The sequence below is a fragment of the Sander vitreus genome, chromosome 20 (assembly GCF_031162955.1).
Source record: "Sander vitreus isolate 19-12246 chromosome 20, sanVit1, whole genome shotgun sequence".
In the NCBI taxonomy this organism is placed as follows: domain Eukaryota; kingdom Metazoa; phylum Chordata; class Actinopteri; order Perciformes; family Percidae; genus Sander; species Sander vitreus.
The window spans coordinates 10,960,018-10,984,732 of NC_135874.1; the positions used below are offsets into that span (position 1 = coordinate 10,960,018).

General features: G+C 40.9%; 1 protein-coding gene across 1 annotated transcript; it reads right to left on the bottom strand.

Annotated features, from left to right (window-relative positions):
- Positions 1–12,439: 12,439 nt before the first annotated feature.
- On the bottom strand, positions 12,440–21,505 carry bmp4 (bone morphogenetic protein 4). The gene is made up of 4 exons (XM_078277766.1): positions 21,356–21,505; positions 17,084–17,206; positions 16,053–16,417; positions 12,440–13,712 (listed from the first exon to the last, which is right to left on the bottom strand). Exons 3-4 carry the CDS (start codon positions 16,408–16,410, stop codon positions 12,859–12,861), a joined length of 1,212 nt encoding a protein of 403 aa, XP_078133892.1. The 5' UTR covers positions 16,411–16,417; positions 17,084–17,206; positions 21,356–21,505; the 3' UTR covers positions 12,440–12,858.
- Between the last annotated feature and the right edge of the window lie 3,210 nt (positions 21,506–24,715).

The following is a 24,715-nucleotide window of genomic DNA, read 5'->3' on the forward strand; positions in this document are numbered from 1 at the left end:
GCCCATATGTTAATGATCTCACTCTTGAATGCCCCGTATACAGTTGTGTATGTTCATGCCAAGAGCAACAAACAGCCTCTTGACAATGACTCGCAAAGGAGGGAGTGTCAGAGTTTATTCAAGCTTAGACCTAAATCTGGGGGAAAGTGCTAGCTTATTTTCTCTCTACACTGACTTGGATGTCCAAATACACAAAGATACACCAGTGGCTGAAACAATGCTGCTCCGTTATTTGAAAATCCACCCAGGGTTTGAAAACGCCAGCCTGCATATGAGGCGATAATAATAGCCCTACCATTACATGTTGATGAATCTCTTCTCATAGTGACATTTTCTTTCTGACACTAATGCTGTTATTCTTCTCTCTACTTTCCACTCGCCTCCGCCCTCCTTCATCTCCAGGTGGCTCAGGACCCGACGAGGGCCCCGTTCTTTCACTGAAATGAACAATGTTGCTTTTGGCTAAAGCAAAAACCTCTAATTGTAAGCCAGGTCTCCTATCTTTGTCAGGATATGGAGCTGATGCTGGGTGGCCTCCCCACACAAACATACATTATTGTGCTCTCACCTGAGGAAGCACGGTTTCCAGATTAACACGTAGAGACACACACACACACACACACACACACACACACACACACACACACACACACACACACACACACACACACACACACACAAAAGGGCAGGTTGTGCTGTTGCATCCTGCCACCAGAGGGTGCAGACAATGTGCCCCCATCCAACCCCATCACCCCCTAGCTTCAGCCTGAGATTCCTTTAGGGACCAAAGAATGAGCCTCCGGATGTTGGATCGGCAAAATGAGCCTAACAGACGACAATGAACTGTCATAGACTACACATACATTTTCCACTCATACACAGTCACATGTTTCAAGATATGACTGGATATGTCTGCTCGAATATGGGCTGCAAGATACGAGCCTTTCTCAAACAAGGTCTGTCTGTCTTTCTTTTTTTCTCAAAGTCTGCTCTTTTGCTCTCTCGCTCTCTCTCTCTCTCTCACACCCACACACACATACACGCAAGCACACACACACACACACACACACACACACACACACACACACACACACACACACACACACACACACACACATATATCACACATACACATCTTCTCTACTGGAGATGTGGGAAAGCAGAAGCGGCAACTTTTTTGATGATCCTGAAGCAGCCATCCTCCAGTCACCCCAAACGAAACCCAAAAGTTCTGACTTTACTCCCTCAGCCTGTAGCTTTTCCATTTCATTACACTCCTCTTGTATTAACATTTAACCTGGATACACTTACCCGATTACATTATACTGTTTTGAGGCCTCTATTCCGTCCTGTCTTCTACTCAATATGCTGCTCTATTGCACCGAACAGTTGCAGAGCACAGGTTTCTACCCTTTATTACCATATATATCTCATGCCCAGGTGCATTTGCTAATAGATAAACATTTTGTTAAATGTATTATTTTATTCTACCTGTTATAACATAATTTGCCTGAAAATGTGTAACACACAACAATAAAGAATAAGTATATACATACAGTATGTATATGGATGTGCATATAAATCTATCAAGTTAAATCTTTCAATAATAATTTCAGAAAATTGTGCCAAGAACTCAAACATTGAGCTTTTTGTGTGGAATTATTTAAACCTGCAGATAAACATGGAAAATCCATTAGAGCAGTGAATACTGGGTCAACTGGAGGTAGGGAGGTCAAAAATATTCGATCTACTGTGTGTTCAATTAGACCTCAGGTCACTCTAGCTTTTCTTTTGTTGAATTATTTAAACCTGCATATAAATATGGAAACTTCATTAGTGCTGTGAATACAATATGTTCAGGGCTAACTGGAGGCAGGGAGGGTAAAATAATTAAACCAACTGTATCTGTTAGATCAGTTTGGGGAACTGAATGATGTTTTGTGTTTTTTTATCTCAAGTCTAAAATTCTTGCTTGCCCAGTGAAATCAAATATTCATTGAAAAACTGTTTGGAAGTGAATGAGTCCAGTGAACACATCTGACATTACAGCAACAACAGCAGTGGCATTAGCTCAAGGCTAATGCTAACAATGGCACACAAAAAAGCAATGATCTGTCTGGGTGTGTTTTTATGGGCCTTACTATGTTGAAATGATCTTATCTGGTGAATTTGTGACATGTTCTAAATTCTATTACTGTAAACAAAAGGAAAGTCAATTTTGTCCATTAACTTGCACCTGTGTACACTAGAGGAAAAGTCAGCGGATCAGAGGATTCATCCTTTTGACACCATGGATATCTGTACCAAGTTTCATGGAAATCAATGTAATACCCTTGTCAACACCAACAAAAATGTTAACCTGCTAGTGGTGCTACAGTAAAAGTCAGGGAATCACCAAACTCAATAAATATATCCTCTGGGGACCATTTGTCTCTACAAAAATGTATGGAAATCTATCCAAACGTTTTCGAGATATTAGTCTAGACCAAGGTGGTGGACTGACTGACCAACAGACAGACCTTGCTATCCATAAAGCCATGCCGCTCTATAAAACTGGATAGTGTAGGCTATATTTTATGTAAATGTGATAGAATCTTTCCCAGACTCAAATGTACTAATTAGTCTGTAATACTCGGGCTTTTTGAATTTGCTCTTTCTTCCTGTTTTCTTATTTTTTATACTTGGTACACTCTTTCTTTGATATTTTCAACATTTGTTTCACATTTGACTGTCTGCGACCCATGCAAACATCGACTTGCAACCCTAGAGACAGTTTTTGCGGCTGATGTGTCATCAGTGTAGGATTTTCCTCCTAACTAGAGTCATATGAATGCATAAATACACACACAAGAACACACTGTCTGTGTTACACATAACTTCTGCCCTCCAGCATGTGCTAGAATCCCAGATACATGGGAGCATACACACATATGCAAAGAGCACCAACACAACAACAACAACAACAACAACAACAACAACAACAACAACAACCCTTTCCATTTGTCTCCTCCACCATCGAATGTTGATAACCTCTGGGGCTGTTGTTAGCTCAGAGCAGAACCAGACCACCACTTTGAAACACACACACACACACACACACACACACACACACACACACACACACACACACACACACACACACACACACACATGCACACAACACAAAAATCCCACCCCCTAACCGTGGCTGACACATCAAAGGGCTGTGTCAGAGGAGGGAAGTCAGGGAGGGTCTGGGGAATCATGGGAGACAAAGGAAGCGATTAAGAGATAAGGATCAGTCTAAGATATGACATTTCATCCTGGGCAGATCCGGTAGACACACTCCATTCAGGGAAGGGTATATAGCAACGGAAGGGAGGAGGGAAAGAAGGAGGAGGGAAGGAGCTGCAGGGTCTCTCTCTCTCTCTCTCTCTCTCTCTCTCTCTCTCTCTCTCTCTCTCTCTCTTCCAGCCCTCCATGTACCTTTCCAGCTTCCACAGTCTGTCTGTGAACATGGTAAAGGGTCTACAGTGCTAAAACTCCCCCAAAGTGGACTCCATTAGTCGTGCATCCTCCAACCCTGTCCACTCTACCCAATTCCCCCTCCCTGCTGATACACACACTTTCAAAAAAATGCAGGACAAAAAGGTAGGGCAACTTCAAAGGAGAGGCATGCGTTGGAGCAACTCACTTATATGTGCAACAAGCTGCCATCTCTCAGGCACAAAAACTTAATCTGTTGCTACCTGGTTGTACATTTTCCTCAGTCTCTATGCCAAAGCACCCAAGGTTCCTCATTTTATTTTCTCTTAAATAGTATTTAGCAACACAAAAGGAGCGAATGCGGAAAAAAACGTCCTCATTGTGGGCCTAATTGCCTCGGGGTCATGTTACAGCTCCGGTTTCACGTTGTTGCTTTCAAACTGTAGTCCACAAGCCCGAGGCACAATCCACCTGCCTCTCAGAGAGCCACACAAAGGGTCAGCGTACGAACACAGAGGGAGTCTGTTAGCAAATAAACACTGAGATCTAACTTTCAGCCAAACACCAGTTCTCTTCTCAGATATTTATGCACCTGAAAGGGAGAAGCCAGTAGCCAAAATAGGCTTCTGTAAGTAACCAGAGCAAAACAATGAGCTGTCACCAGATGACACCATACTGTATATCAACTATTATCATGCTGAAAGGCAAATTAGTGTTTCATAGGGAAGGAATGGTGGAATGAGATGGAACAATTGTGCATAAACAGCTTTGTCTAATTACAGGAGGCTTTTTACAACATCGCAGTTTGCCAGAGGCTTCTGAGCCATGGAGGTAGTTAAATGAACTGAGGGATACTCACTTTACTCACTCTCTTTAATTTCCTGCCATATGTGTAAATAGAGACAAGGATGTGAGAAGAATATGTAACACTTTATGTTGCCACTTTGTTCTGTAGGGCAATACATATCCATATGAAAGAAAAACAAATGAAATGGCTACATTTCAATTTCTATCTCAAATTTGGGCATTTGAGTAGATTGTGAGCCATGCATCGTGAAAAAGTGCTTATACCGTGAATGAAAAGAGTAATGCCTGCACATTGACTCCCGAACCACACATGTATTTAAAAAGATTATGTTTTGATCCCAATTGGGTCTTCATTGGGTCAACATGTTTAAAAACTATAAAAATACAGTTGCAAGTTACATGACAATAATCATTAAAATATTGTACAAGACAAAAAAAAACATTATAAAAGTGTGCATATGTAATACAAAGTACAGAATTACACCAGAAAACCCACACTCCACACATATGCAGCATATTTTTCTGTTAACACACAGTAACATAAATGTATGTTATGGACGAGCTTATAGAAAGCTATAAACGATATATAAGAAGCTATACCATGAATAAATCTAAATAACTTTACAAATCATGTTTTATTTCATACTCTCGGTTAATTCTTAGTGTTTAGATACTGTAATAAAAACCACAGTTCTAAAAAAAAGATAAGACCTTTAATGGAAGTTAACCAGTTGCTTTAAATAAAAATAACTTTTTAACTGAACTTAAAATTACGCTCCGTAGCCTGTTAAAGAGAAGCTGAAAAGTGTTTTCAGTGAGTTGGTGTTGTGTTGGAGGGCCAGCCAGCACACCTGTTCAGTGGGAGATGCAAGGCGGGGGCTCTAAATACAGGCTAGAGGAGCGTCAGGGGGCCGGGTTGTCCAGCAGCCATCTTTTCATTAGCCGTATCTAATGAAACTGCACAGGGCCCGAGGAAGAAAGGCCTACTGCAGGGACACCCTGCCCTGCCCGAAATTACACCAGAGACTCACCCACAAAAGAAGCATTCCGTCCACACAGCGACACTGGCACTTGACACCAAATTTTAAACCCACAGGTTGTTTCTTCAACAAGTGGAAATTTCCACTGCGATCCCTTCCCAGTCGGGGAGGCTTGGTGAGAGAAACGAGTGTCGAGGGGGTTTAATCACACAGTCAGTGTGTAACCCCCGCTACAACCACACTCACACACTCCATGCCCCAGACCCTCTGTCGTTCCTTTGTTTGGTAACAGTTGTCAAGATGGAAATATCTGTGATACTCTTTCTAATCACTCAGGCAGCAATTACTGTTATTAAGCTTTCTTTGAGAGGCCTTCATTGTTTTTCTTCTAACACCACTGACAGACACCAGGGGTGCTAACAGCCTGAACGGAGCAAGCAACTGCAGATTTGTAACTGCGTACATAAGTGTGCATGTTAAGGCAAGAAAACACACACACACAGACACACACACACACACACACACACACACACACACACACACACACACACACACACACACACACACACACACACACACACAAGTTCCAAGAGGGTGAGAATGACCAAAACCCTGTCAACAACAATCACAATGATTTAGTTTACTTTTTTTTACTATAGCAACAACAGTGTTTTCTTTGTCCTTAATGTAACCAAAGGGGTAATGTAGGCCTGCAACTAAAAATGATTTGCAACAATTATAATTTCTATTAATCAGCTAATCATTTAGTCTACACACTGTCAGGAAAAAGTAGAAAATCTCAATTTTGACATCTTCAGACATGTCTGAAGACATTTTGTTCTACTTCCAGTCCAAAATACGAAGCAAATATTTGGCATTTTTGCTTAAGAAATGACAAACAATTACCAGCATAGCTTTTTTGTGCACAAGCCCCAAAACATTTCCTACATGTAGTACGGTTTCTGTTCTTGAGCCCTTTTAATTTCAGCCATTGTCTCTGATTTTTCTAACATCAGAGTTTGCTATCAAATAGTCACTCATATTCTAAATGATAATGGGCCAATTTCACAGAGGCACACACATGAAAACGTACGTTTTTCTCTCACCTATTTGTTTTATGTTGCAGTTCTGTTTTGTTTGCTCTGCTGTTGCAACATAAGCACCAGTTGCTGCACTGATACAGAGATCTTAAAATGGTTTAGGCATATAGAATCATAGCTTTTAAGTGATAAAGTATAGTTTGTCATCCCAAATAACACAACATATCATCAATCCATATCCTAACAGGTTTTAATCTCTTATTAAAATTAATTACAGTTTTTTTTCGATTGATAAAAGACAGTGGGCACAACTGGAGCCCCATGTGCAAAACTCTAACTGCAGTCTGCATTACCAGCAATCACCTTAGCTAAACAGTTCACATCACCTGCAAAACTCATTCCAAGTTACACAACTCTTAACTCAAAACAGGCTCAGTGCAGCCAAACACTATGAATAATCCTCATCGAGACAACACACACTGTCACTCAGAACATACTGAGAGTAAAAACACTAGCGTCAAACACCAATACACAAACTAAAAACTTTTAATCTTTACAGTTTGAATAATGTAAGGGACTTCACACTAATCAATAGTTTCTTTAAAGAAAAGAGTGAAATTCTTTCACATGAACGTTTTTATTTTATAACATACCAGTTTTTTTTTTGGAAACAAAAAGGAATGAAAATCAGCAGTTTGCTTCAATAGATATATCATCGTACTGTATTTTGCCTGTAGTAGTTTATGACTGGACTAGACTAGACTGGAAAAAAAGTTAAAAACTTAAGGTACGTAGAACAAAGAACATTGGATGTCCTGGCTTGCCATGCACCTGCATCATCTCTAAATATAAATGAATGTGGTGTTTTCATTGCTTCCACCTCAATTACTTTCTGAAAAACAATAAGTAGCAGTTTTACTATAGTAAAGGTGTTTTTCACGTTTGTACGTATGTAACCTCAGACATCTTACCTGGACATGTTGGTATCTTTGCTCTTTTTTACCTGTTTACTGTTTCTCTCGAACAGTATAGTGTTGACTAGACCGGTTCATTCTTATTTGGTGTTTCTTTATTTCCAAAAAAGGTCTTTCTGAGCTTTCCATATATATATATATATATATATATATATATATATATATATATATATATATATATATATAGTATGTGTTCACTAGCAAGTCTTTCAGTTGAAATTGCAATCAGCAGTGTTTGAAATGTACCAGACTGAAATCCATTCTGTTTTGAATGTGTGGTTAACAGTTTTGACAGCAGTGTGTTAGCATTTGAACAAAGCGCTGTAAATCCACAGTGTTGTGCATCTTGTGGTTAAAATGATGGGATACGTGTATAGAGTTTTGAAAACTGTGTTCAAGCTATGAAAAAACGAACTAGAGTTTGGTCCACATGATCTGTTGCTGTGCAGACTGTAGTCAGAGTTTTGCACATGTAGCTCCAGTTGTGCCCACTGTCGTTTAGCAATCGAAAAAAACAACTGTAAAATGTGTTTTCTGTCAACTAAAGCAATGCACTTGCTTTTATGAGGAAGTCACCTGTGTCTGAACTCAGAAGAGTTACATTCTCCTCTACTATTACCTATCACTATCTGCACTGTATGCTCTGTGTCTGCGTGTATGTGTGTATGTGACCCCGAGGTCAAAGTATTCCATCGATGACAGCCTTATCCCCTCAAATGCACCGTGGAGCGTCCCGGCTGCCATGTGCCAGCTCCGAGGTGTGCGTGATGAGTGGAGATGAGTCACAGACAGGGGTGAGAGGAGGTGTCACACAGATAACCCCTACAGATGGACAGCGGGAAGGGTTTAAGGTTTCAGACCTGTGTGTGTGTGTGTGTGTGTGTGTGTGTGTGTGTGTGTGTGTGTGTGTGTGTGTGTGTGTGTGTGTGTGTGTGTGTGTAAAAATAATATACCCTGAAAAAGGGTATAAGAAAGAATGCATGTGTATCTGTGCATGTGTGTGGAAGTATGAGTGGGAGAGTGAAACAAGAGGCTGTGACCTCGAGCATCACTGACATGAGCTATCATCACAATAGCCCCTCCTGATTCTCTACCAAACAGAGGGAGCAGAACAAGAGAGCGTCGACTAAGTCTTTCCACTTTGGGACTGTAGCACAGTGCAGCGTGACGCATCCTGTCCTAAATACATCCATAGATACTTGCTTTTCTACAGTAGAGTATCACAGCTGTTTTTTTGTTCTTTAATGGTCAGTTCACCCAAACCGCAAAAAAACATATTTTTTTTTACCTCTTGTGGAATCTTGTCCTGCAGATAGTTTGGGTTTTATATTTGCAGAGGTTTTGAGATCTCCACTGCTTTTAACAACTTTCTCGCAACCCTAATAGTATGATGGAGTTGAGCAGAATTTACTTTGTGGTGTTGAAGGTATTTCAAATTTGAAAAATTCAATAGCGTGTGCTGGCAGAAACAATGCCTCCTGTAACTCTGGATGATCTCAAGACCTCACTGTGGACAGTTTTCTTTGGAACTTTTCTGTGGGTATCTCAACACTTTGGCAACCAACAAAAATTGTGCATTGCCCCCATTATCTGCTAAGGATTTGCAGTGATTGAATAGAATAATAAATATTTCAGGATACTCAGCTTAGTTTTAGCAGATTAAAACTCTGTCCTGTCTCCTCTGATCACTTATTTTGGTTTTAATATAGCTGAACACACACGTGTTGCATGTTAATCAAGCTAACAGTAATTCATGAGGTACGACATTCAGACTTAATGAAATATTCCATGCTTGTAAAGTCATCTGACGGGACAAACAAAAAGATGTCAGAAGTACTGCATGGTTGGATGTGTAAAACGATAACAAAAAGAGTTGGAGGTGAATGAAAGGTGGCTTTTTAGAAATTTTGAAAAGTTGTTTTTTTCCCTTGTCACACAAGTCCAATGTCGATAGTATGACTTAAGAGTTTTCTAGCTCCATGTTGAAGCATAACAAATATTAGGGTTTAGTATGAGAAGGAGGCCAGAGAGAGAGAGAGAGAGAGAGAGAGAGAGAGAGAGAGAGAGAGAGAGAGAGAGAGAGAGAGAGAGCAAGAGAGCAAAAGAGAGGGAAAGATTTTTAAATACAGGAACAATTAGTGGAGTAATTGATTTGTGGATCAACAGAAAATGAATGATAACTTCTAATACTACTTCAAGTAGTTTCGGCATGCGTGGATTTGCCAAATATTTGCTTTTTCCAGTTTCTGAAAAGTTAGGATTTGTTGTTTTGTATCATTTTAAATTGGATATCTTTAAATATTGGACAGTTGGTCAGGGAGAGTTTTTTTTTTTTTTTTTTACATTTTAAACATTAAATGATTAATTGATCATGAAAACAAAAGTTAGTTACAGCATGTGGACATTGCCTCGGTCAAAGTACAAAACTGCCAACTTGGAAGCACCTTTGTTACTTACCACGCCTGGCTGCCACTGTCATGACAAACATGAAAGTGTGAAAGACCTAAAGGAAGAAAGACCTGTTAATAACTTAACATAACTGGAAAAAAAAAAGTATATTAAAGTAATAGTGTGGATTTGTTTTGACATGAGGTGGTAAGACTTACTCACTAAAGATTTCCCAGCCACACACACATGTCGGAAAGACATCATACAAAAATGAGCTCACAAAACCATACAACATAAAAGATTTAAAACTGCAACAGGCAGAGGTATGAGACTCTATTTTCTGTCTTTCTGCTGTTTAATTCTTCTTCATCCAGAAAGTTGAAACAACTTTGGTGCGCGGTCGCATATCACGCCACCAATGAGCTGTTTAAAGGAGAACGTCCAGCTATAGGTCTTAATTCTGAACACAGGATTCACAGTTACCTTGTGTCAAAAACCAAACTACCCCTTGAACTTTACTGAAACACAAAAATTGCATTTTCATAGGTTAGGGTTTTTGTGTCCCATGACTTATATGGAAGTCTGATGTACAGACACACACACATTCAGAGCTCTCACATCTGGTAACTCTGGGGGGGAAGGAAGATTTCAGCGATAGAGGGATGGCGTGCGCCCACTTAAACAAGGCAATGCAAGCAAGGATCATCTTCCTTTGTTCCTGCAGGGAGGTTTACTGTCTATAAACACTTGGCTTTTACGGTGGAACATCCAAATAAAAAGCTTTTTGAAGACTTCACCCTGTCAATTAGTCGAGCAGTGTCAATAGACCTGCTGCATAATGACTCACCTGTAATTGCGTGAGAACGAGCACTTACAGGAGACTGAATGGCACGTCACATAGGAATGACAAAGCCCTCAATCTGTTTTTAAGGACTCATTCTGTAATTGACCCCAACCTCCTCTACCTCCCTTCACACACACACACACACACACACACACACACACACACACACACACACACACACACACACACACACATTTACATTTGTCTATCTATTTCCTGAGGTTCTTACACTTAGTGAAGCATTTGGGCTTGAGGCATGATGCTGCCAAACACAAACTGTGAAGGCGTGACTCAAGCCTGGCTGGTAAATTGAATGGCATGCTCACCGGGTGTGCTGTGCTTATATAAACGTTCCTCTCTGGGCCTTTTAATAAACATGCATCCTCTTTGTGTAGGGCAGTGGGATAATGAACAGGCCAGACAATTACCATAACTGGCTGATGTTATCTCAACTTCAGGGGGAGATCAGTTGAAATGTTGTAATTGCACTGTCAAGCTGCTGCAAAGACCCCACCCCTCCACACACACACACACACACACACACACACACACACACACACACACACACTTAGCCTCTTCTCTTCTGCCTTCAGCCATTTCTAAATGAAATTCTTCTCCGTCTTCTCCTCCTTTAGCAGTCTCTCTTGTTTTTGACGTTGATATGCAGACATCAAAGAGAAGCCCAGCGGCCATTATGAGGGCCTGAGGGCCTCTGCGGGCACCAGTAGAAAAAAACTGACAAACCTGACTTGTCATTAAAAGAAATCACCTAATGATCTAACTGTTTCATTTGACACAACATACCAGTCAAGAAATATTTCAAATTTAAAAATACATCTTCTATCTTTGGCCTTGAGCTCAATTAACTGGGAACCTAAATTGTAGTAAAAAAAAAAAAATCACACCTCAAAGTGTTAAAAAAAAGAAAAATCCCTTAAATGCTGATTACACTGTAAGCTTTATAAGTATTTAGATTTGCGCCCCTGTACATCAGAGATGATGATGTACAGCGCACTCTCTTGGAAACAATGCACAGCCAACATCCCCCAGCAGTTCAAAGGAGGGCTCTCTCTAAACATTATCATATAATTTGGGCCAGCCGTCAGCTTGTAAATAAGTGATGTAGAAGCCCATTGTGTGATGGGGCACAGGTTGGAGACAGGCGTCTTTGCTCTGCCAGCATGAGCCGCCGGAGACAAAGGCAGGAGACAGAGCGTCTAACCTTTGATTCTTCTGAGGACTCAGCCGCCTTGTATCAGGGCAGGACGCATCGGCCACAATCATGCCCCCAATGTGGGGACGTCAAGAACAATAGAATCACTCTCTCACAGTCGGGCTCAACAACCCGCCCCGGCTGCAATTGGATTAGTGAGTGTCCAACCACCACATGTTAGCCTAATTGACATAAAAGTGAAATTTGAGAACAATAAGGCCCTAACCCTTAAAGGCCTGCTCACTTTGAAATGGCATACCATTTCTGTAACAGCTTCTGTCATGGAAAGTAGGATGAAAATTGAGAAAATGCAGAACCACAGGGTGATCATTTCCACTATTTGTCTTTCTTTGATGAAGTGTGAACCATTCATAGTTGGTGAGATGCCAGATAATAAGCCAAAGCATGTTTATTTGGAAAAGACAGAGCATCAGAAAGATTTCTCTGCTTTTATTTTTCTTTTAGCTAAAAAATAATTTGAACACATTTAAAAGGCCATTAGGAAGTATCAAGCTTAGAATTTAAATCTTAACTCAGATTAGATATTTTTACAAGAAGGTAAAATTGATTTTGTGTTAAGGGCCTTCTGAAAATTATCAGCTCAATGTTAATGTAAAGAGGTTCATTCAAATCATTTATATATCATTTATGATGATATCAACTGTTTCCTTACGCAGTGCTCTAATTTACGCAAACAGACAAAGGGTGCATCTTGTGATCTGCTAGAATGTGTTATCGGAAGCAATTCATGTTTTTATTTTTCTCTCCAAAATGTATATCATATGAAAGCAATAAATATTACCAGTAAATTAACTTTACTTTTTAGATTGTTTTTACTATTTTCTCAATAAAAAAAAAAAACTTATACAATCTAATGTACATTATGAAAAGTTGTACAGCTTTTTATGTTTAAAATAAGGACTCATTTTATTTTTAATATGTAGATATAAATATATATATTTTGTCAAAATATATGATCATATTGTCAAAGAAACAAAAAAAAGTGAGACAAACATACACCTCGACATAAAAGTTATAAATAAGGGTCCAAGTGAACATTTTTTGGGCGTAAAGACCTTCTGATTTGTTTTAGCGTCCATGTTACTTTTTTTCATGGCGCCAGGCCAAGTTCCTGTTAGTTTGTGTGTTAGCGGCAGCCGCAGCCCTCCACTACCATTTCCTGGTAGTTTTTTAGGACCACCTTGTCATGTTCGTCTAGATAGAGCATGGAGATGGCGCTGAGCTCTGTTGGCACGCAGCAGGCCTTGGGAATGTTGTTGTTCACAGAGTTCACCAGTGTCTGAACAATGGCATGGTTGGTTGAGTTCAGATGATCCGCCAGAGGAAAGGGGCATTCCCCATGGCAGTAATAGGCCTGGTAACCAGGGGGCGCCACTATCCAGTCATTCCAGCCTACATCGCTGAAGTCCACATATAGTGCGTGGCGCCGGCAGTTGCGGTTGCGTTTACGGCCCCGCTGCTTGGGGCTGCGCTTGGTCCGGCGGGTCAGCGGGTGACCCTTCCCATCGTGGCCAAAGGTAACCAGGAGGGGGCGTAGCTGCTCCCAGTCCTCGCCAGGTTCCTGGTGCAGTGAGCGGCTGACGCGGACGTGTCGGCCCTGGTGGCGTGGCGTCTGGTTGAGATGCAGAACCTCCACGGCCAGCCCATAATTTGGTAGGCCCTCGCGAGTCCAACGCAGCACTGCAGGGCTCACATCAAAGCTCTCCCAGCTCGACGCGTTGTGCCGCACAAGCCGCGTATCCAAGAGCTGCGTGATTAGCTGCCCCGGCTGCGGCGGCTTCAGCACCTCGTACACGTTTATCCGGTGAAGCCCCTGGTGGTCTGAGAAGGCGTCAGCGATGGCCTCATCAATCTGATGACGGTAGAGCCTCAGTTCGGCAGAGGAGAGAAGCTCGTCCTCTGGGATATTGCTGAGGTTGAATAGGAAGCGAAGGGGCATGGTTTCTCCATCATATAGATCATGCACTCTCTCCATGTGCTCTGAAAAAGAACAAGAGGAGAAATGTTTCATTAGCTGCACAATTACGTAATGTTCAGAACTTGTAATGTCAACCAACGCAATAAAACAACTTTACTTCAAAAGTACATCTTATTAATTAAAAAATATTCAGATATTGTCATTTCCATGAAGATACAGTATCTCTTGTTCACTGTACTACTGTGTTCTTTACAGTACCAACAGATAAATGTATTACAAAAACCTCACACTTCCCCATTCTAATGTAGCTTAATTAACACAAACTAATGTCCATGCACACTTTTCAAGGCCTCTGGGATATTCAGGAATTTAAATATTCACCATCTACGCTTCCTTATCTATCTATAAGGATTATCCAGCCCTTCTCTCAATGCCTTTCTCTGAGCACTTTGCTGAAACATGCATTACAAGGAGGGTGGTGATTAACGTACCACAGCTACAGTATAAACACAGTGGAGGCTCCCTGTTCCACGCTCAGTCTGCAGGTTTCTGGCAAGATCACCATTGTTGGGGAAAGGAATGTTGTGTCTACTATTTTCCTGCTCAATCCACCCCTGTTATTTCACACCCAGGCCCTAATCTTACCCAGGTGGTTCTCATTATTAAAACCTGCTGTGTTTTTGATTAGCTCTGCAGTTTGTTCACTTAAGACATTTATCATTTTCATCATGAATAATCATTAAGGAGTCAGACAATACAGTAGAATCTCATTTAGCTGAAGCCCATGGGAAAGGAGGTCTTGCGTGGGAATGCAATGTATTCAAATCCTCAACGAAATTGTATTCAAAATGTGAAATGTGCACACACCTTCTCGTACTCTGTGCTTTGTAGTTTAATTCAAACAAAATCATTTCAAATCGTGGAAACACAGGAAGATGCTTCCTGTTACACAGTCAATAAAAAACAGATCTTTCTTGCTGAATTCAAGATGAATGGTTACATGGTTTACCTCTCCTGTAAACATGTCTCCTCACCTAACTGTCCATCTGCTGCAGATTGTAATAACTCACTGTATTTTGGACAGATCGGTTAACTGAATCGCACAATGGTGCCATGGAAGCGAGCACTCCAACTCCCACACAGAAGGCCTCAAAGCGTATTATTAACATAGTTTAGCAAAGGAGGCTAACTGCCTGTAGAGAGCAGTAGAAAGAAATGCACACACATATAGCTGTGCACACACACACACACACACACACACACACATTGCATCACAGGTAGAAGTTTCTCCTCCAGTGCTCTTTCTTCCTATCTATCCTTGGTACGTTGCTGTGTAAGTGTGTATTGCCGTGTGCTACCACTAGCAGTGTGTTTGACATGTCCCATTAAGGCTGACTCATCCCTCCTTCCTCACTAAGGGCGGACATGTTCTGTAGCCCTAAAGCTCCACGTTTTTTCTCAGTTCACCACGCTACGGGATCGCTTCCTCACTTGCTAAGTCTGGTACAGCACCTCTGTCTCTCTGCCAAAGATAGTTTTCAAGCATTTATCTGACATGTTTCAGTCTCGCGTTCCAACCTCAACTTACATTTAACAGATCGGGTACCCTGGATTTTGTCCAGGCCTAAGTGAACCCTCTGCATTTGTCGTTAAGACTAAGCAGATCCGAGTCACAATAAACAGAAACCCTTCTAACGTTCCAGTCTTTCTATCACACCGGCTTCTGAGACTGTTTTTCCATCTTTACAGAGAGCTGCATCGTCTGCTCTCAGCACCCACATTGTTGGCAGTAGGGGCTTTATTTAGAAGGCTGCAGAGTAGCATTAAAGATAATTGCACGTTGAGGAAGGTCCTTCTAAAAGAGCCCTCCATATAAACTGGAGACATGAGAGAGGAGCACACTCCAATTCCAGGCCAAGACCAGGCTTTTTTAAGCCATGTCCTGCTGGGTGGGGTGAGAAGTGTAAGTCAGTAATATGAAGGTATGCTTTCCCTTCAGCTGCTAACCAAACATGCAGAGTTTTGTCAAATGAGGCTCTTGAGAGCTTGTCTGGCAGATTTTTTTTGCCCTTCTGTAGGCAGTGTTTGGTGACCACATCCTTAGATTCCTGGCTTATGGTGAGATGGGTGGAGCTGTCTTACAATCATGTTTCAAGGGATGTAGGACGTGTTACACTGAATACCTAGCAGTCCTCGCCCATGCTAATGAAATACATTACTACTAAAATCATTGGAATGCCTGGCAACAATGACCTCCTGAATGTTGTAATGTTTCTGTGCTGACATGATGCATTTATCATTTATCTTCCTACTAATGGCAATACTTTCTACTTTAGATTTTTCTGGTTTTTAATTTCACCCTACTACATATGTGTCCAGTATCCTCCATTTTCTTTCCTTACCCTCATGGTGGAATCCCCTCACTGTGTTGGCCCGGCTGGCTGACCTCTCTGGGTACTCAAAAGCGATGTCGTGTACCCCGCCCTCCTCAGCCTCCCCCGACTGTAGCCGATAGAGGTCCAGCAGGTAGCGAGGCACAGTGGCTGAGTGGCTGGGCCGTGGCCGCTTCTTGAGGCCGAACATGTGCAGCAGTGTGGCCTCAAAGTCCCGCAGCAGTTCATGGCTCTGAGCGGCCGAACGACCCTGCAGGCCCGGTACTTTCTTTTTCCCTTCTTCAGGTATCAGACTAGCATGGTTGCTCTCTCCCAGCAGGACTTGGCATAATAAAATGACCATCAGCATTCGATTACCAGGAATCATGATGTCTCTGAGGGGAGCAGCAGAGATAGAAGATTAGGAAAGGACTGAACAGAGCAGAGGGTAAGAGAATACAAAAAAGAAGGACAATGTAGGGCCTCCATTTTAACATAAAAGATTTGCTGGCCCTGGACCTTCTCCTCTAACTGTTCCCATTGAGGGCAAACACTAATTGATTTTAATAGTCCAGTCTGCCTTGTTTACAGTAAAGCAGTCCCCGATCTGATTAACCAGTTGCAGCTTATCTTTGGCGACATCCTCCAAAGGTAAACAGCTGGTTCAAGAAACCAACTTTTTTGAATGGAATCTGAGAGCCATTCCTTTTCACTCCCTCCCTCCCTTCCCCCTATCTCCTCCCTCCTCCACTATGATTAGACAAATAGAAGAGGCAGCCCTGGGGTCAGAGCAAATTCTTAACTCGATAAGGAGCCACGGTCCCTCACAGTCTCCTCTAACCAGCCATGGGGCAAACCAGGGACTATGCGCCACACATTTAACTGAATAAAGCAGTTCCTCATTCAAGTGCCTTGCCCAACACCCCATGGGGACTTTCAGTTGAAGTCTGGATGAATGTCACATAAATCAGTGACTCAGTAGACAGAGGAAAAGGGGAAAATGCGAGATGCGGCAATGTGTCACATGCCACAAATTGAAATGGCATGGCCCACTTACTTACCGACAGAAAATAAAGCATGGGAAAACAGTCCATGTTTGTTGGGAGCAGGCAATGGACACGTTCTTCCAGGAAATGTTAGGTGGTGTTGGATGGCTGCAGGAGAACGTTGGAGTGACCCTGTTCCTGAAAGATACAGATAAAAACACAGGGAAATTATAAACTGAATGCAGTTACAAACACTTGAGGCTGTTACATGTTATTTACTTATTTACTTAAAGAGTAGTAGAGGGTATATCTATGTGTGTGTGTGTGTGTGTGTGTGTGTGTGTGTGTGTGTGTGTGTGTGTGTGTGTGTGTGTGTGTGTGTAAGAGAGAGACCTAGTGTCTCTTTAAGGCTTATCATTTTGGCTCATGGGCAAAGCTAGCTATTTACTGTAACTGGAATGTAAGGAGGTATGTGCCACAACACAGACAGCAGATCCCTAATGTCTTACCTAAGACTGAAAACCACATTACATTATTACATCTATTCTAGAAAATTGATAAGAAACATTTTTCAAAAGCCACGGGCAAAAAACAGTAGATAAGTGCCGACTTCAACTGAAAAAAGGATACTCTCATGTTCACACACAAGACCAAAGAGCTGATAACTCCACTTTGATCAGGAGTGGTAAAATCTATATCCAAAACAAGAGGTCTGTTTGCTTACAGAAACTGTCTCCAAGTGAACTCAGTCAACCTTTATCCCTCCAAGCGACTGAGATCACCTATTTCAGACAAGGAACTGAATACATCTATGTTAAAAGGGCCTCATCTCTTGGTAACGCTTCCCCACTTGAGGGATCACACAGTTCGAAGTGACGCTGATGACAGGCCTTCTGCTCTTTGACATCACTGTCATCAGTAGAGTCTTACATTCAGCACTGGTGAGTGTGTGTTTTAGTAGGGTTTATATATATATATATATATATATATATATATATATATATATATATATATATATATATATATATAACCACAACATCAAGGACATTTTCTTATATTTTCTTATATATATGGTATATGAAAGTTTTTTGGGCAAATTCTCGGACAGAAATCTCTGGTAGGTTTTACAAGCACAGCAACACGGTTCTAATGACTCAATCTAACGACTTAATTGTTTTAAGCATTTAAATGTGTTAAATGTTGTTGAGTCATACTAATAAAATTAAAGAATTTTTTGACAGGGTGACCACAACAACAGCACCACAGAGCACAGACATTTCTACCCGGTGCTCTGGAGCGACTTAGGTCTTTGGTCATCATTTGGAGCCTGTTCCACTGGAGAGCACCCAAGCATTACTACACAGTGAGGATGCACATTAACAGGAACATTATGTGTGTGTGTGTGTGTGCAACACAACGTGTTTGTGTGTGTGTGTGTGTGTGTGTGTGTGTGTGTGTGTGTGTGTGTGTGTGTGTGCGTGCGTGTCTGTGTATCTGTGTGATTATCTCAGTCCCTGCATGGCTCACTGTACATGCAATCAAGGATCTTTTTCCTAACAGAATTAGACTTTGACCTACGATTGACCTCCCCTTTCTCGGTCATGACACTAGATCCAGTGTGTGTGAAGAAAGGGTGATGTGCAGTGTGTGTGTGTGTGTGTGTGTGTGTGTGTGTGTGTGTGTGTGTGTGTGTGTGTGTGCATGAGCTAAACGGTGTGTGTGCCTGTATGCGTGCATGAGTGTGTGCCACCGCTTGCATGTTCGTGAGAACTGTGGCAAAGAGAGAGAAGGGTTCAGAACATGATCAGCTCTATTACCCCTGGGGAGGGGGGATAACGTGTGTGTGTGTGTGTGTGTGTGTGTGTGTGTGTGTGTGTGTGTGTGTGTGTGCGTGTGTGTGTGTGTGTGTGTGTGTGTGTGCACATCTCTTACAACAAACGTTCATTGTACAGTGAGGGCCTCTCCCATGATTACAGGGATTCATAGCACTCAAAAACACTGACCATACAGAACATCTTGTAACTGTAACCAGCCACTGACAAAGCTGCAGGCTAAAACAGACAGACACTCAAAGTGGTGCGATGATGATGAAAGAAGATGTAATGCAGACAACGAGTAACTTTCAACTCTGGAAAGAGTCATCGCATTCATTTTTCTGGCCTGTTTTTACCAGTGGTGATTTAAAAAAAAAAAGAAAAGAAGCAAAACATTTGGAGTTACACCAATACATGTATCAGCATTGTGGACTCATATTTACTCCTCTTCAAAACAATGAGAGCAAAACAGAATTCCCAGATTTTTAGAAGCTTCACACTGAGAAGACATTTGAACTGAGCAACAGACAGAGACACATTTTGCAACAACAAATGCAGACCAGGGTGCAATTAGGCCGGAGCAGTCAACTGCCTTTGGCTTTGCTCGGTCCCCCTTGGCCTCTCTCTCTCTCTCTGACCAGAGATAATGTGATCAGACTATGCACATGGCTCTTCAGATGTGTTTCCTGAGGAATTTGACAGTAATGGTGGGAGGGAAGACGGGAAGGACGGAGGGAGGAGGGCAACAGGTTTCCACGGGAACAGCCAAATCTCTGGCCCGATTTTTATCATTTTAGATGCAAGAAATCGTGTTACCAACATGTCTATAGTCATGGGAATTGTGTTTTTGTACTATGCTGCCATATCTGATTGTACATGTCCTTCTGTGGTTAATGCTAACAAGCTTTAAAGTTATTAATGATTCTCATGGCTACTCCAAATAATGACCCAATAGTTGCAAAGAAAATAAAATATACAAAAGTCAAACAAATAAAAATGAATAGTTTGTTTACCATCCTGATGACAGTGATGAAGTGAGTTGTAACTAAAGCTTTAAATAATAAGTTTACAGAGAGCCATTGTGCCAAACAATATGCAATATCCTCATTTGTGTTGAAAGAAATAAAACAGAGACCTGTAATATCTCTTGTTGCTGAATAGGTTTGGGATTGTATTTGCTCCCAGTGAGCAGTTCAACAGTAAGAACATTCACAGTCAGTGAGATCACTGAAACCAGGTTAATGGTTTTGTTAGCTGTAGAGCATTCTGAGAGGCAAGAGCTCCGATAGGAATTATGAGTTGCATGACTTTTCTGAGATTTCTTGTGCTGATTTTGCTCTTTTTGATAAGAAATGAAAACACAACAAGCACGACAAAAAAAAAAAATCACTTTGGCAAATGTCAAATGCTCTCAGCTGATTCGCATAACAGGTTGAAGACTGTTAATTAATACAAATGTAAAACCCCAAATATCGTCAAAAATGTGTTCCTGATAACAACCAGAATTTAACCTAGATCTCTTTGCCAGATGCACGTGATGTGTTGTATTCATAATTATGTGACTATAAAATGCTTTCGCAGCCAAAGTTTGGCGAGTCTGTTTCTCTGCACTGCAGCAGAGAAACTTGAGTTGAAAAGTAAAGGAGCCATGGTGCCAAAGACGCCATGCGCCTGCAGGCCGCAATATGTTTGCTCTGCTGCAGCTTTACTGTATTTAATAATGCATTTCCCCTTTATAATCATTCGTTACAAAACAGATGAAAACATGTGAATCCTTACATTACAATGTCGAACAATTACAAACCGGAATCACCCTCTGCTGTGCTGTGTTGGCACTGACTGTTTTTGCAGACTTTGTCATAACTTGACAATAATATGCCGTTCAAAATCTGGCTCAATTACGCATGATTTATTCCCGAGAGCCTATATGTAAAACTGAAATTATTTGAATCAAAAACTTAGCCTAAGAAATAAACTGCTTTTTTCATTCTAACTTAACTTCTGAGCTGTGTCATCATCTCCATCTTGCACATTACGCACCGGTTTGACACGAAGTAGATACAGGTGTTTAATCGGACAACATCGGTGCCAAACTTAGGCAAAAGTTACACATCGGAATTATGTAAATATTTTAATTGTTTTGAAGAAAGACAGGCATAGAGAAACTGGACGCTCTCTTTGGAAATTACCTCACTGTATTGGTTTTACTGCTCAACTCTCCGGCACAAAAGGAGCTCCACCAGGATTACTGCGCTATTCGTCCCCAAATAGACTTTTATTTCACTTTATCTCCGTTTCTGTGTCAATGAGGTAGACTGTGAGAGGTTTATGGGCATGTACCCTTGTACATTTCTAACGGGAATGCTGTCCAAAGTCAGTAAAGTCAGTTAAACGCGTTGAAACACCACAGACCAAAAGTAAAAGTCACCGACTGTCAACTTCCTCCTGTTGCCTATTATTCAACACGTTCCGTTTCTAAAAGCTGCGCTACTGCATACGTTATGTGTGAATGTGTCAGTGGATGAGCGCTTACCATCAGTAGAGGTACAGGTATCCTCGAATGAAGTGAATATGAAAGGGAAGATGTAAGGCAGTCCAGACGACAAGCCGAAAAACCCCGAAATGAGCCTTAAAGGAGAAGTTGGGAGCCTTTTTGGCTCATTAATCCTTTAGCGACACCTCTAAACGAACAAGAGGAGACGGGGTCGGGGTGAAGGCCGGCGCTCGGGGTCTGCAGCGGGGTTTCCTATCCGTCTCCAGTTGAGCTCGTGATGGCGGGTGGTGCGCAGGACGGCCAGATTCTCCAAATGATCCAGCATCTATGGCCCCTTGCAGTTTTTATGTGTCCGCCCAATTTACCGTCCCTGCCTCCTCCTCCCTCCCTCCCTCCCTGACCCCCACCTCCCTCATCTGTCTCAAACACCTTGGATAACCCCCCTTCTCTCCTCCTCCACTTTAAATAAAGAGAGCTCATTGAATGTTCTTTTTCATTATGTGAAACTTTGTAATTTGACTGTGAATGACAGCCGACGGGTCAAATGCTCGATGGTTTGAATCTGCATTTAAATGCTGGGCTCCAGACAGTTAACGACTTGTTGCAAAGTAACGTCGTGGTACTCTAAATAAAATGTCTGGAGATGAAAACAATTGGTCTAAATAGAATTTAAATGGCATCGCTTGGCCAAATTTAGGAATTACCGGTATTCACACAGTAAATAAGCAAATCAGAGTAATTAAGTTAAAATGTCCAAAATCAAATGAAAAACTAACACTAACCGAATTTTCATAGATAGATAGATATATAGATACATTTAGCACACTCACAGAAAATCCTATCAGTCAGTAATCTCTGCTTCGATTAGCCTTGCCAGTCAATTTATGGGGGGCAAATTATTGTTTTCCAAAAAAATGCAATGTAGGTAAATTGTGTAAATTGTCCATGTAGGGACATTTATTCAGAGACGTGGCCTCTATAGAGGCAATCATGAGTGTTAATGAGGCCCTTGATAGTTCTGGGATAAACTCTCTGTGCTCCCTGTCCTTTACAACGCAGCAGCTTAACTGTTATTCATGTGGTTATAGTCATTTTTAGTGGATCCTGGACCAAATACTGCAGATGCACTTTGGATTTTCCTCCTCAAACCCATTAAAATATTTTTGTTGTTTTGAGTTAATATAGAGCTAAATTAATAATGTCAACCTTTGATGAATCATTACACATGTTCTGGTGCTCATTAGGGGGTAACATAAAGTTTAAAGAGGAGTCCTATTCAGGGACCCACCAAATCCCACAGGAAACCAGTGTGCTTGAATATCTTTGGAGTGACTCTCAATGCTCATGTGGAGCTGTAAAGCAATGTTGTTGTTTTTTTAGAAACTTCACTGGGCTACTCTTTCAAGAGCTTTTAAAAAAAGACACTTCATTAATTTTTTTTTTCCATTGTGATTTATGTCAATATGTTGTCATATAATTAATAAAATAAAATAAATTATGCAGAAAGGGTTAGCACACACAATAATCATATACATTCATCTTTAATTTTGCATATTCAATATTCTTTATACTTTTCAAAAGCATTTCTTAGATAATTTAGATTCAATTATTGTTTGACAGAAATAAATCTGTTTTACCTTAAGATGTCTGAGAAATGGAACCACAACTTTCTGCTCCTATTTATGTGTCTGACCGCTCCAACAGCCAAAAGCATTACGGCCTTTTAACTATTTCAAAATAACAATTGCAGTTCTGTTTTGTGTTGTTTGCAGTGATGTCTCCCCTTGTAGCACCCCTACAGACATCAGCACAGTTACGTAGCATGGCATCATTTATTGTGTTTGGGAGATATATTGCTGTTTCATACTCAAAATATTGTCTGACATTTAGGCAAAGAAGAAAATATATATATATATTACATGAATATTTGAAAAAAGGTAGGAGACCCAGGTAGCTGACCTGTGGCACACCACAGTAATTGATCTCATTATTGCAACAATTTCATCTGTAGAATCCTGTGATCAAAAGCTGTGCTAAAATCTAAGAATAGCACATAACAGATGTATTCTAGTATGCAGTTGTGATAGAGTAATATATTTGTAAGCCATGGTGACTTTCAAAAATTGAATAACTTTCTTTGATATAACCCCATAGATGTTTACATACTGCACTTGTCAATAGTTTATCCAGAGTCTGCTATTGTTTGAAGTAAGCCGCTTTTAATTGTCTTTAGGTGCAATTTCGAGCAAACTTTGCCAATCTTTCAGGTTCTTGGGAGTTTCCGTACTCATAATGACCAATTCTGCTGAAATGGATTAACCAACTGATAAGCTCCATCTCAGAAGTGTTGTTGTCACAGCCTGAGGATTTACCCTCAGGTAATGATTACATTTGGTTCAAACATTTTCACTGATTTTATGTCCGATGAGAGCGCAATAAGAAAGTAAAAGATCGCTAAGAAAGCTTGGGTTGAAAATAGTTAAGAAAGTTTAATTTCTGCCAAACATTTAATGCCAAAATAGTCCTATAAGGATTATAGGTCTGACACTTACAGCTGAAACATGGAGATAAATTGGCTATAGGGGTTTTGTCATGCTTTAAATCTGCTCTGGTTGTGTGATAGCGCTGAAGAAAAACCCTCCTTGCCTTGTGAGGCCAGGTTAACTGAACAGGGGTCTGTATGGGATGCAAATAATCTGACGTTGTTTGTCCTGTTAAATTTTGTGGTTCTACTCCAAAACATTGTTTTCACTTTGGGCTCCTTTAATTCAGATCATTTCGTTAATCATTATTGATCTTATCTGTCACCCTGACAGATTTTGGTTCTTCATTCAACTCTTGACTGCTGGGCTTTGAGGATAAAACCCCATTTATAAAGTAATGCAAAAACTGCAGATACGTTACCTGCGGTGTTTGTACGTGCATGCATGTGTTTTTGTGTGTGTGTGTTTGAGTGTGTGGCATTTGGGATGTTCTTTGTGAATCAGGCCACTTGTAATATTCCTCACATTCTAGCGCATACCTTCTGCATGACTCTTGATGCTGGATCTCAAGTTGTGATTGTCAACAATATTACAAAAAAATGTTTGCCCTTTGATGGGGACTTGTCATGCACAATTTATTTGTAGTCAAACATGCAGCCTTTCTTGTGGGATCCATTTTTCATGTATTCACTTTTAAGTTGTGATCACTAGGACTGATCATGCTGATGACTCGTTGTTGCACAAGTGTATTACTGTGACAACAGATCAAACATTCCTTTTTGTCAGCCTCACTGCATAGTTTGATATTATTAGATTATTGGAGCTACAATTTCATATTAAATACAGCTGAATGTTCTGAAACAGCAACACGCGTTGCAGCTCACTGGCACTTGCTACTATATATAACTAGATAGAT